Source organism: Dermatophagoides pteronyssinus, unplaced genomic scaffold, assembly GCF_027571235.1.
Source record: "Dermatophagoides pteronyssinus isolate colony J.1.1.1.1 unplaced genomic scaffold, Derpt_VIB-CSIC_2022.12 sq0002, whole genome shotgun sequence".
In the NCBI taxonomy this organism is placed as follows: Eukaryota; Metazoa; Arthropoda; class Arachnida; order Sarcoptiformes; family Pyroglyphidae; genus Dermatophagoides; species Dermatophagoides pteronyssinus.
This window is the reverse complement of record NW_027461526.1, coordinates 2,221,266-2,236,117: the sequence shown is the minus strand read 5'-3', so window position 1 is coordinate 2,236,117 and position 14,852 is coordinate 2,221,266. Positions and strand designations below refer to the sequence as shown.

At 28.4% G+C, this 14,852-nt stretch overlaps 1 protein-coding gene across 1 annotated transcript; it reads left to right on the top strand.

The window, feature by feature from the left end:
- The first annotated feature begins 79 nt into the window (after positions 1 to 79).
- LOC113789711 (oxysterol-binding protein-related protein 1-like) lies at positions 80 to 13,276 on the top strand. Its single transcript, XM_075824824.1, has 10 exons — positions 80 to 1,623; positions 1,686 to 1,857; positions 1,915 to 2,096; positions 2,183 to 2,829; positions 9,563 to 9,782; positions 10,010 to 10,363; positions 10,584 to 11,250; positions 11,678 to 11,771; positions 12,336 to 12,490; positions 12,975 to 13,276. The coding sequence occupies exons 1-9, from the start codon at positions 292 to 294 to the stop codon at positions 12,439 to 12,441; spliced, it is 3,774 nt and encodes a 1,257-aa protein (XP_075680939.1). The 5' UTR covers positions 80 to 291; the 3' UTR covers positions 12,442 to 12,490; positions 12,975 to 13,276.
- The last annotated feature ends 1,576 nt before the right edge of the window (positions 13,277 to 14,852 follow it).

Genomic DNA, 14,852 nt, shown 5'->3' with positions numbered 1-14,852 from the left:
TCACAATAGATGACACTAGATTCGATAAACTATTTCGACATTTTCAGGAATGTTTTGACGATGTTACTGTTTATATTGGCAGGGTGTTTTATCCACGGATAAAAATTATAAACCAAATCAAACTTTTGATTAATATATTATAATCATTAGGATATATTAAAATGATTAAATCGTTAGCTCTCCTTTGTTACCATAATTCACCGTTTTCACTAGCATAACACTAAATCATCCATTCATTTAATTAATTGATGCAGAAAAAGAATTTTAAGTGAAAATATATAACAACAAAAAATGTCTTCCTCTCAACAAACGAATCAACAGAATAACAAACAAAAAGACGATAAAGAAGAATCCATAAACAATGCTGATTCAAATGCTGATCGAAAAATTGAAAGTCAACATAAAGAACAGATCCAACCATTAAAACTTGATGCTCAAGAGTTCTACGATATTCATGAAGATGATCTTGTTGATTTTGAAACTTCTGAAGAATTTCTTCTACATTTTTCTCGTATCGGACAAGTGCAATTTGTGAAAAAATTATTAAATCTTCGAAATGCCAATGAAATTGCCCTGAATATTGATTGTAAAGGTACGGTTAAAGCCAATTTCGGTTGGTCACCATTACATTTAGCCGCATATTTCGGTCATTATGAAGTGGTAGAAATTCTCTTAAAAAATGGTGCCGATGTTAATATACAGAACGAAGAAGGCGATACACCTTTGCATAAAGCAGCCTATACTGGTCGTGAAAATATAGTCATATTATTGCTTGCACATCATGCAAACGTTTTTATTTCTAATGGTGATTCTCTTCGACCATTTGAATTGTCAAAAACTGATTCAATACAAAAATTATTAACTGCAGCCGAAAAATTTGATATAAAACGTCGTGAAGAACGTTATCTTAGTGCAGCACGTTCCGGACAGATAACGATCATAAAAGAATTGCTTGAAGATACAAAAAATTGTATTAATATTAATTGTACGGATCCATCGGGCAATACTGCTCTACATTGTGCTGCTTATCGTGGACAGACCGAGGTGGTCATTTTTTTGCTCAAAAATGGTATCGACACTACGATCAAAAATAAACGCGGTCAATTGGCTTCCAATGTAGCGGCTACAATTTCGCTTAAACAATTGATACAGGAAGCACATCTATCAGTGATGACACCAAAAGTGGTTGCTTCATTGAAAAATAAATCTGTTGTACGTTTTGAAGGATGCCTTCTACGTAAAGGTCGATTTTTTGGTTGGCGACCAATATGGGCCATTCTTGAAAGAGGTGTATTTTCGTATTTTCAAAATCGAGCCGATTCAGTAACTGGAGTTCGACGAAAAGGTTATAAATATTTGGAAAATGCCATTACTGAAGTTGTACATGATAATGTTGGCAATAATAATAACAATAATCCATCAACTTCATGTTCATCATCTAATAATATTGTTGAACATAAATATCATCAGCCATCGTCACAAACATTATGTTTTGTTATTATATTCGGTGATCGTTCTAGAGCAATATTTGCACTGCCAAAAAATCAATCCGAACTTGATTTACAAAAATGGATTAACGCTATCAATGATCACATTTATTTTAGCACGAATTTTATCAAACAAGTATGTTTATTTAGGAATTTTTTAATGGTACAAATACTAAATGTAAAAAACCTTTAATACAGGGAACTCATATGGGTGATGATTCGGATGATGAAGAAGAGGCAACCAAACAATTGTTATCACCAATAGCTATTCAGGATATGATAGTGACAGCAAATGCACACCAAAAAATTCTCGAAAGACATATCAATGCATTACAGCAATTATTAAATGATGACACTCTATTCTTTTCTGGTATGTTTTGAGTGTGTTTTTATTTTTTATTTTTAAATCAAGTTATTCATAATATAGCTGAAATAAATCGTGATGATCAACTTGCGAATGATAGCTATCATTCATTGCAATCGAGTGATTCGATTTCTCGTTCGACAATACCTTCAATTAAATTTCATTTGAATTTGATTTTAGAATCATCAAAGAATGCTAATTCATCTTTAACACAATGTCTAGTATTGATATCGCATCAAAATCAAGTTCGTAAATCATTATTTTTTTTCTTATCAAAATTTATTTATTCTTTAAATTGAAATTTTATGTTTTCGCACAATACTGGATGTAGTCACGACAAACTTTAATACAACAAGAACAGGAAAAAGTTCGTGCATTGGAAGAAGCGTTACAATTGTTAGCCCGTGAACATCATGATCTAGAACGATCAGTTACGCGTTCAATACATAATTCTGATGTTAAACAGCAACAGCATTCCACTGCAGCATCATTGTCGATCCATGTTGATGCAAATAATTCCATTTTAGCTTCTGATAAATCTGCTCATAATTCTAATCAATCATTGAATCAAAGTCTTGTACGATCATTTGCATGTTTATCGCAAACATCGATGGCAACCGATATGGATGAATTTTTTGATGCTTTTGATGATGCATTTGATGATGAAGATTATCAACATCAACAAAATCACCATTCAAATTTAAATCTTGATCAAATTGATCTTTGTGAATCGTTAATAAATAATAATAGCAATAATAGTAATCAAATAATCAAAATGCATAACAATGATGATAATAATAATGATAATGAAAATGGATCATTAAATCGATTGAAAACATTAACAACATTCCATACTGCAAATGAAAATAATGAACAACCGGATGATCTTACAATCAACGATTCAATATCAACATTATCACCCGATGGTGATTTAGACAAAACTATCGGTTCGGATGATTTACCATCAAATTCATTGAGGTAGATGCCTTATTATTTTTATTATATTTGTTCTCTAAAAGATGACAATCAAATTACTTACGGAGAATTTAACGAATTATTATTTTGGTGAATTGCATACATTTTGATTCTTAGCAAAAATAATAATTTATTTCTTCATTTTACGACAATTTAATCATGCATCTGCAACCGTGATAAAATATTAGCAAAGAAAAATGTGTGTTTAAAAATACATTTTTTCCAGCTAGTCAAGCACAATGGGAAAAAAATAATATCGAATACTTCGCTGGTTCGTTAGTTTTTTTTAATATTTTGTCTTGTATACATTGAAGTTTTAGATTCTCGGTTTTTTATCACGGTTATTACGGTTATTTAGTATTTTGCATTTATTTTCGGTAAATTTATTATTATTATTGAGAGACAAATTCTTTCAATTCTCCTTTGTCATGTTTGATTTTGGAATGTTTTTAATATTCTGTATAGGATGTACAATAAGTTATGATATTCGAATACAATGCTAATATATGCATCGTTCGATAATTTTTTTTTCATTCAAAATTCGATTCGTGTTCGTGTTTGTGAATTCATAAAAAGTCTGTTTGAGAAAAAAAACGAATAAAAAAAAATAATTGAAACGAACACATAAAAAGATAGAGAGAGGGAGAGAGAAAGAGGGATAAAAGATAATATGGTAGAAATTCAATCACATGAACGGAAATGTACATTTTTGCATTTTGTGTATCTGTGTGTGTGTGTGTTTTGCCACTGCAAAATTGGATTCTGCCATTATAGAATTGAAATCTAATTTACTTATTTTTTTAAAAAAAAAGATGTTTATGAAGAAGGAATCGAGGTTGTTTTTTATTCGAACAAAGAATTGTACATTTCTAAATGAAAATATACGAAAAAAAAATTCAATTTCAAATCCGGATGGTACCATCCAAATCACATCCAAAAAATAAATATCCGTTCGTATGTTATGAATTGAATATTTGGATGTCAGTTTTTTCGACCTTATTTTTTCGTGCTTGTAGGTTAAATTCATTGAAGATGAAGTATTTTTCTTCTACTTTTAACCGAATGTTTGAAGATCACTCTTCAATGAATTTTGTTGACTGATTCAAATGAAGAAATGCGAATTCTTTGTCTTTGATTGTCAATTGGGTTGTTTGTTATAATTTAACGATTTTTTTCGTATGTTTCTGAATTAGCTTATTTTCTAATCTTATAAATTATGATAATGAAATACAATCGATTGACTTTTATTCGATAATTATTGCCAACCAATATGGAGATAGTGATGGGCAGCATTGAAAACAAGAAACCAAAAAGATTCAGAAAATTTCCATTTCATTTGAACATAATTTCCAATATATTTTGTTGTTTTTATTGAATGGGATTGAATTTTTTTTGTTCCGTGTCATTTTTGAATAAAAAACCATACTGAAAAATTCTGTTTTTTTTTCTCTGTTCCCTATGATTATTTTGTTCATGATTCATGTCATCAAATTTTATCATAACAATCTTCATGCTCATCATGATCAAAATGTCATATAAATAAACGATCCAGTATTAGTTATAGTTCTGTTTCACTAAAACACATATCAATATTATTTTTATAAATGCTAAATCCTAAATAATTTCTAAACCCGAAGCATCTTTTTTCAGTTTCAGTTTTGATTCATTCGATAAAATGATAACAATAATTGAAGTTTAGTAAAGAAAAAGAGACCATCTATTGATCGGATTTCTTAGAGATCATTTCTATCAATTTTTATGATTCTCATTTGGTTTTTCGATTAATCTTTTGGATATGGTTCAGTTGACATAATTTTATTCTGTTTGTTTTTTTATTATTATCATTATTTCATCATCTTAAATGATTGTGCTAAATGCTAATGGTAGAATTTCTATTCTATTTTCATTCTTGACGTTTGATTTTATTGGTCCGGCACACACGCACCACGGACGACAGATTTTTATGTAATTCTTATTTTTTTGCCGTTGATCATAACACATTTTATTCCAATGTGTCTCAATGTCTTTGTGTGTGTGTATGGTGCTGAATGTTAATGAGCCAAATAAACGTGAAGCTTATTATTATTAGATGTAGAAAAGCTAACAGAAGATTCGATTCTTTATGGTCGAAAGAATATTCTATTCCAATCATAGCTTAATAATGATAGTCAATGCATTAATGGTTATTATTATTATCGAAACAATATAGGAAATTTTTTGACAGAGGATTTAATGTTTTTTTTTCATCATCATCATCCACTATATCGACTTGTATGGTGACGTATTGACTGAATGAATATATGTTTTTTTCTTCATCATATTAAATAAACGGAAATGTTGTTGTTGTTTTTTATATTTTGGTTATTATTATCATTATTCTAGATATTCTATATTCTAAACCAGAATAATAATAATAATATAATGAATATAAGAGTCTTATCATCATTATCATTATTATAATGATGATGACTATAGTTATGTTGCTTTTCTTTCAACACCAATGTTTTTTTTACTATTTTATTTATTTTTTGTTTCATGGACGACTGTTTTGTTGGCTTGTTTGTTTTGGTTGTGAAACTATGAAAAATTTCGGGGTGTTTATTTGAAGTGAAAGATGATGATGATGAGCATTTGGTTCATGAATGATTTTTTTGAAAATCTATTTTTTTCTGGTTAATTTTGTTTTTTGTTTGTTTTTTTGTTGTTGTTCTTCGTCTTTTATTGCTTCGTTTATTTTCTTTCATTTTTTTATTTGAAAAATTATTCTCATTGTTTCCATTTTTTGTTGTTGTTGTTTCCGTTTGTCGATCCATTTGTCAGATTGTAAATGTTTGTATGTTTGTTTCAATGTTGTCATCATTCTGAATTTTTCATGTTGCAAAAATAATTTTTCGTAATTCATCATTCAATCATGTTTTGTTTTGTTTGTTATAACATCGTTCAGAAAAAATGACAAAAAGAAAAAAATTGTTTCTTCAATTTGTTATTTATGTGTTTGACCGAATTTTTTTTCCGTTTCTTGCTTCCGCAGTTTGCAAAATTATAGCTTTGTTTTTTCATTTCTTTCTCTCTCTTTGTAAATGATGATTACTGAAAAATTTTTCATTTCTTTCTGAAATAATTTTGTTTTGGAAATTATTGTTGGCTATTTACAGATCTTTTCAGTTTTCTTTGGTTATCCTATTTCTCTGGCCTCGCAGATTGTTTTCGGATAAACCATATAATATGGTCTATTTTATTCATTGAATCGATAAATCTATGATAAAAGAATTGCAATGTTTTCGGATCCGAACAAAACAAAACAACAACAAAAAAGAAATCAATTTGGAAAAGTCACACATTAAAAGAATTTTTTTCACTCTTTTTTTCTGCCTCTTTCTCTGTTTCTTTGTATTTGTTTTTTGATGAGCAAAAAATTAGTACAACCACAAATATAACCCGATCAAATTAGTGAAAAAAAAACAAAACAAAACAATTGAACTCATTTTCAATTGAATTTCTTTTGTATTTGTATATTGTTTGGAATTGTATATAAGGGCATTAGAGAATAACTTCTCTCTAAAACATTAAAGCATGGCGCCAGCCATATAATTCTATTTGGTTTTTGATTCCCATTTTTTTTCATTCTGAATCTATTATGTATTGGTTCAATTTATATGTTTATATAACGCGCACGTCGCATTAGGTCATCAATGCAAAAAACAAACGAAAGAGTGAGAAAAATAGTGAGAACTAAATGTTGTCCGCGTAGTTCAATTCCATGTTTATTATTATTATTTTTATCAATGGACACATAGTCACATGTGTTTGACTGAATATATGGTGATAACATTTTTTTCTCTTCTCGTTCATCGAAATGAGCCACTTCCAACTATAATTATCGTCTAGAATATAGAATATTTTCTAAGTGGTTAGGCTATGTGTTTTGATAAAAATATATACAGCAAATTTTACCATGAAATGAAGAAAAACATTATGAATCCTTGGACTCTAATACATTTCTCTTGTTCCACGTTTATTCCGATATATTTCAGTCTGCGTTTGAATCGAATCACGCGCTCCATAAACGTTATACACACACACATGCTAAAGCACTAATACACATTTTTCATTGATAAAGTAGCGTTTGTGTGACAACAGAATCGTCATCTACAGCGATACAGCAGCAAATATATAAAGTATAAAGTTAAAAAAGAGCAGCAACTGAATTCGGTTCCAGTTTTTTCTGTCTCTCTTATTTATCCTATGTATTTTGCACTGGATTTTAGCGTCTGTGTCGGTATTATCCAGATCCCGAATGTAATACAAAAAAACTGAGAGAAAATATTCTTGTTGTCATCATCAGATTTTTCTAATCTCATTCATTCAATGTTTGGTCATTCAATGATATTCATCATTTGTCGATCATTTTTTTCTCCCTGACATAATAATTTCAGCAATTTTATTGTCATAGTTTAAACATTTTATTATTTTGATCAAGGATAAATCGATTGAAAACCTACTTTTTTCCTTTTTTTCAATCTTGATCATTTGAATCATCATTCTGTTTCTTTCTCTTTTTATTTCATGATCATCAATTTTTTTTTCCTTGTTTCATCTTCATTCGATTCAAATAACCTCGCCAAAGTCTATAGCCGTGTCATTTTTTTTCTGTATATAAATATTCGAGCTTTATTGTGTTTGAATTTATCATTTGTTTCGACGATTTTGTTTCAAATTTATGCTGGATCTATCTTGTATCTCAATAGTTTTGTACTGTGATTGAATTTGTTATTTCTTTTATTTAAAAATCTCTGTAATATTCATGTGTGTGTGTGTGTGTTGATGACATTTATGATCGATTTGTTGGCCAGCCCTAATCATATTTATGCAACCAACGTTCTAGAAAAAAAAAGAAGATTCGCCCAAATAGTTTATCATCAGCTTAATAATTATTTGAAAAAGTTTCTTTCTTATAAACTAATTTCATAATCTTTAAACTTGACATTTTTACATGAAATTTTTTTGTTTTGGTAATCGATTATAATTCTACACTTTAAATGTTTTAATGATAAATTCGTAAAATGTTTATATGAAATTGATGTAAACAAACTTGGAAAAAAATCATCAAACAGGCTAAAAAATAATCGATAAAGCATTTAATTCATCATCAACAACAACGTTGATGATGAACAGTGAAAAGATTTCATTTCCAAGATATCATGGTTGATCCTGTTGTCGATGCCAGCTTGTTTTTCTTTTTGACATTATTGTTTTAAAATAGAACACAAAATTTAATGAAGATATCAATGAACAAAAATGATTGATTGATTGAAAATGAATCAAAATTTTGTGTGAATACTTTTCATATTTTTTAGTTTCAATAATTTTGTTTCGTTGAATTCACATTGTGTATGTTTGATAAATTATATCCGACGATCGACGTACATACCAGTGCACCACATTATATATTCTCACCAAATGTGCCATTCTTTGGAAAACATTAATTTTCATAAATTTGTGAAAAACGGGACGAAATAAAGAACAATTCATCTTGGAAAAAGCTATTTGTTTATGAACATTTTTTCCTATTTTATTTGAATCAAAAAAATTTTCCTTTCATTTTCTTCGATTTATATCAATCAATTTATTGACAACAACAACGACGACGACTACTAAAAACCAAACAAAAAAACAAAAAAACAAATATCCCCGGGCACGATCATAGTACCCGGCCATCCATAAAAAATCATTCAAAACGACGCATACGTTGATACATTTGACCGCCACCCTTTTAACACCACCATTGATTATTATATTCATACTATTCATCGTATTAGTGTTGATTGCGATTGAAACGACAAATTCGTTTGCAGCGAAAAAAGCTGCAGCTGCCGCCGCAAGGCGACGGCGACAAAATCGTCATAATAGTTATAGCAGTGATAGTAGTGATAACGGACCAGATCCGGTTTGAATATTATTATCAATAATAATAATAATAATTTTAATCAACTAAAAATAGTGTTAAATCTCAAGCATAATATTTTTCTTTTAAATACACAAATTGAACAGTTGACAACAAAAAACCATATAGCAGCGATTGAATAATTTCGATTGATTACAAATAACCGTTTTTTCCTCCTTTTTTTTCTTTATTTTGATTTTACCATTAACGATCGACCAAGGAAAAAAGTCTGACATTTAAAGAAACAAACTTGAAGTTTTATGAATGTTATTGAACAAAAAAAACCACATATCATCATCGTATTACTATAATATCAAATTATCATAATCAAACAAACAATAAAAAAAGATATATATGAACTATACATTGACACAATAAAAAAAATCAAATTTTTTTTCTTTGCATATTTTACCATGTTAATAATTTCATTTTTTCACTGATCAAAATCATTTATTATCATTATTTGTTGTTCTGATGACTATCAAATCTCTAACAGCAAAATTATGGAAAAATCTAGCCTTATTTTACACACCCTTAATAATAATACTAAAAATACGTCTGAAATGGACGTCAACAATGTTGAACCTATTGATTCTACATTGTTTTCAATGTATAATAATGACAATAATTACCATAATGATGATGATAATTTAGTCAAATTTACTGCAAATAGGTTTGTCATCTTAATTGATTATTGTTATCTCTCTTAAAAAAATCTTCAATTTTTTCAAATTAATTAATTTTTTATTGGTTTTTTCCTTTTTTCTCTTCAAAAAAAAATAACTAATATAGCAAACATCGAGATCGTTTACCAGCGCCAATGGTGCCTAGAGATGAAGTTGGCCTTTGGAGCATTCTAAAGCATTGTATCGGAAAAGAATTATCAAAAATAACATTCCCAGTGATATTCAATGAGCCTCTTAGTTTCTTACAACGTATGACCGAACTATTCCATTATACACATTATCTTAACATAGCTGATCAATGTGATGATATTGTTGAACGCATGGAGGTATGTTCAATCTATTTTTTTTCATTATTGTCCCAATGAATAGTATTTGCTTGAAATTGGTGCAATCTTAATCTTCAATAAAAATAATTCAATTTATTATATCTTTTCTCATTATATTTTTGTATATTTTTTTTCTACCGACTTGTGATTAATCTTTCATACTCATCATTATATTATCATTGTATTGTTATTTAATTAATTACCCGATTTTGTTTTTCATCATGAAGAACATCTGTGCGTACATTGTTTCAGCTTATTCATCAAATTGGCTTCGTCTAAACAAACCTTTCAATCCGTTATTGGGTGAAACGTTTGAATATGAAATAGAATCATCACAAACAAAAATTGTTTGTGAACAAGTTTCACATCATCCTCCAATCAGTGCCTGGCATGCTGAATCACCACATTTCATATTACGTGGAACTAGTGCACCAAAATTACGATTCTGGGGTAAATCAATTGAAGTGAAACCTGAAGGAACGGCAACACTTGAGCTTAAATCTCGTGGCGAAATCTACACCTGGAAATCGGTCAATTGTTGTGTACATAATATCATTGTCGGAAAAATTTGGTTCGAACAGGTGCGTTTGATAGAATTTATTCGGATATTTGATGATGATGATTAATCGAAATAAAGCGACGATGTTTTTCAATTTATTTCATCGTAAATTGATTTTTCATGTAATCCACATGAGCAAAATCATGCATTTTTTTCTATTATTTTAATAATTCATTTTTTTAAAATTTCAAAATCAAATTCTTGATTTCTGTTCTTTATCTTTGATTCATTATTACAAATAGTATGGTACGGTAGAAGTTACAAATCACATGAATCGATTCAAATTGTTTATAAATTTCAAACCGGCCGGTTGGTTTGGTTATGATCTAAATCGATTGGATGGCTATATACATGATTCAGAAAAAGAAAAACTACGTTTTGTTTATGGAAAATGGAATGATTATCTTAAATCGGCTAGCATCGAAGATTATGAAGAATATCTAAAAGCTAATAATAATAGATTTCGTGCACCAGATAAACCAACCGATATCGGTGATAAAGGTGGTGAACATCTAAATGATCATCATTCATCTAATCGTAGTAAAATGCTGTCCAAATTGAATTCATTTACCAAACAATTGACAGGATCATTAGATCTTGGTGCAGGAGGTAACAATGATAATCAACAGCAAATAAATGATAGTAGTGATCTTCCACCTGAACCTATCGAAAGTGATATTCCTAAAAGTGATTCATCACATTCATTGGATATAAATAATTCTCGAATATTATGGAAAGCTGAACCAAGACCCGAACATTCATCACAATATTATAATTTCAATTGGTTTACATTCGGTTTAAATGAATTGCCTGAGGATGATAATGAAAGACAAGAATTATTAAAACGATTACCGCCAACTGATTCACGTTTAAGGCCTGATATAAGAAAATTAGAAGAAGGAGATCTGGGTAATGTATTTCTCATTTATTCTTCATGTTCAAATCTTTATTTTATATTATATTAGACGAGAAAAAAGATAAGAGGCAAATATAATAGATTTTGGACATTCATTCATGTTTTTGTTTGTTTGTTAGTTTTGTCTTGTTTAGTTGTCAATAAATAGCTTGAAGCTAAAAACAAACAAACAAAAATGATTCAATGATAGTATGATACATTAGCATTTCTTACTGAATCTGATAAATGATGATCCATTTTTGACAGAATAGATATAAGTAAATTCTACATTTCTATTTTGCTGATTCTTTAATATTAACCTTGGCCAATATGAAAAAATAAAAACTTTTTATAACTTTTTTGAATTATCATTAATTATATTTTCTTGTTTTTTTTTGTTTCATAAAAAAAATCAAACAACTAATTCTTAATGTACAACAGATGTAGCAGCTGCTGAAAAGAATCGATTGGAAGAAAAACAACGTGAAGCAAGACGATTACGAAAAAAAGGCAAAATCAAAGAATTTCAACCATTGTAAGTTGAATTTTTTTTTAACTATTGCTGTATATTTGTATTTGCGTGTGTGGTAAGGTCCAATGTTATTTCGTATATTTATTTATTTTTTATTCTTTTTTTGAGTTACGAAATGGAATTCGAGATTCCTGAAAAAAACTGAATTTTTGAATGTTTGATTGTAGAGACAAAATTTCTTGCACGCAATTGTTTAGTTTTTTGTTAATTTCTTGTTTACGTTTTTGTTGTCGTTGTTGATAACTTTACTTTTTTGTTTTTCCACCACCACAAACACAACTTCATTTTTCATTTAGTTTATATATGTTATTGTTACTACCGTTATACAATTATACTAATTGCTTTTGATCTACTTTTTTGTTCCTTTAACCATTTTCAACAATATCATCTTGTCAAAATAACTTGATGAAATGTTGTTGACAATCCAAACCTTAAAAAACAACTTGATTCATTTGTATTATGATACTTCGTATAATAATAATAATAATAATGATTACAACGACGATGACGACGGTACCCGTATTCATTCAATCATCATGAAAAAAATCCTTTCCAAAATGTCATAAGGTGGTTTCGGCCTGAATTAAATCAGTATACTGGCCAAGAAGATTGGATGTTCACAAATGAATATTGGACTAAACGTGATTGGTCTAGATGTCCGGATATTTTTTGAAAATCAAATTAAATTATAAGTTTTTTCAAGGAAAATGATGGCTATAAAGGTAAACTTTAATTCTCTCTTAAAAATTGAATTCAACGTTTTCATGTGTAATGAGGCTTTTTTTTCTTTTCTTTTTACTGAATAAACCAATTCTATGTAATTTTTTTCGAATCTATTTATCTCGCTAAATAAATGAATGTTTATCAAAGAAAAAAACAACAACCAAAATATGTTTAGCATATTTCACATTAATCATTATAAACATTAAATTGAACATTTGATTCTTGATATCAAATTACCAAAGAACATATTAGTAATATGATGATGATGATAATAGATTTATCAAGCATTTACACCCTTATATTATTTTATGATTTTTTCCTCATTTGTTTCGCTCATTGATTGAATTTTTTTCTTTTGGTTTGTTTGAATTTTTTTTTATCTTGACAATTTGCATAGAAAAAAAACGTTTTTCCTGAATTTATTATTTAAAAGTTTTTTAAATTATAAAAAATTAATTTTTTTTCTTTGTTTTTATATTCTAGCATTTTTTTTCGTTACTAGATTCTGACCATAATAATTAACAAGGAATTTTGTTTTTCATCATCACAAAAAATACACATCATCAGATAAAACGGCACGATATATGGTTAATCCAGTGGAATAACATTGTGGCCACCGGAGAGAGAACACGAAAAAATACGCAATCAACTAAATTCATCATGACAAATGCTCAAATATTTTTCACTTAGTGTTTCATAATCATTTTTTTCCTTATAATAAACGAAATAAATTCATATTATGCCATATAGAATCAACGAATAAATAAAAAGGTGTTTTAAGATGATGATGATGATTGTGAAAGTGTGATAACGACACACATGACACATTTTTTTTGTGTATATTGTAAGAAAGCGTGAAAAAATGTATCAATTTTTGAAATGAAAAATAATAACAAAAAAAGTGAAAGAAACATCTCAATTCAGATCTATTGGAATTTTTGGGTTTTTCGCTTGAATGGATTCAAGTATATTTCTAAACTATATATTTGATCTACAACTTCAAACTTCGATTATATGACGTGTGAAGAAAACTTTTTTGTTGTTGTTGTTGTTGTTGGTTTTGTTGTAAAATTGTTTCGTCTTATTCTTCTTACAAGTTCTTCTCGAATATAATAATGTAATACCAGATACATGAAACTGACGTCCAATCGAATGAAGAGAGACTCTCATATAAATCGAATCATCCTATCAATCAATAAAATCGATACATATAAAGAAATGAAAAGCATCTTTTCTTCAAATATCTTATTGTACAAACACACACACACGAACACAAGAATCTTGAATTTTATAATAACATAACATTGCCATTTCTGTTTCACCATGAAACAGCAGAAAATTCAACTTTTACATTGTAAATGATAAAAATAAGAAATAATCGAATTCAATTGAACGATATAGTGCGTTAGAATGAAGAATATATTATTATTCATGTCAAATAGCAAAAAAAATTCCACACAACAAAACTTTTTGACGATGATGATGATGTAGTATTTATTTAATCATGGCCACTTATGATTTTTTATCATCATCATGATGATTAGTTGGTGTGAACATGATTGGCAATTATGAAGAAATCATTTGAAAATTATTATCATCACGTTGAGTTTTTTCTTTTTAATTAAATTAAATTTTTCTTTTTTCATCCAGACTATATTAAAATAAAATGGTGACAAGGCTTGATGGATAATCTTTATCATGTTTTCTTGTTATAATTTTATTGCTATAGTTATTTGTATTATAATTTCTTTTTGTTGTTGTTGTTGTCGTTGCTGTTGTTGTCATATCAAATTGAAAATCAAAATTTATCCATAATAAAAACAAAAATTGATGCTTTCTATTCCTACAACAACAACAACAGCCTGAAATTTGAAATGAAAAAAAACCAGATTCAAAGAATCATCATCATCATTGGTTATCTGATACATTGATTCCAACATTTTTACATTGGTCTTTCCGTTTTCTTGTTGTTGTTGTTACTGTTATTGCTGTGTATAATGTTGTCAACGACAACAATGTTTTTGAAATAATGATAACAATAATGGAGACAGGAAAGGAAAGAAAAGAATGAGAATTTTTTTATCATTGCAAACAATCGATTCGATTCAATTCATCTTAATTTTCGTTTTCAATTTTCCGACATTCAGTTTTGGCTATATGTTGTTCTGACCTCTTCTTACATTGATTTCACTTCTGTTCCATTGTATGATATTATTATATATGATTTTTTTTCATTACTCACAAATAATTAAAATTTCATTTCAAGTTTTTTTCTTCTTCATCAATACTCTCCACTTATTTAGATGGCCTGTTTTCGTTTCAAGAATTGTCGAATTGTTCTTTTCTATTTCTAAACAAACA

Excerpts from the sequence above, each read along its gene's own strand:
- LOC113789711 (XM_075824824.1), top strand. The coding sequence starts at position 292 with ATGTCTTCCTCTCAACAAACGAATCAACAGAATAACAAACAAAAAGAC. Across the intron at positions 1,624-1,685 it reads GCACGAATTTTATCAAACAA|GGAACTCATATGGGTGATGA; the intron begins GTATGTTTATTT and ends CCTTTAATACAG. Across the intron at positions 11,251-11,677 it reads ATTAGAAGAAGGAGATCTGG|ATGTAGCAGCTGCTGAAAAG; the intron begins GTAATGTATTTC and ends AATGTACAACAG.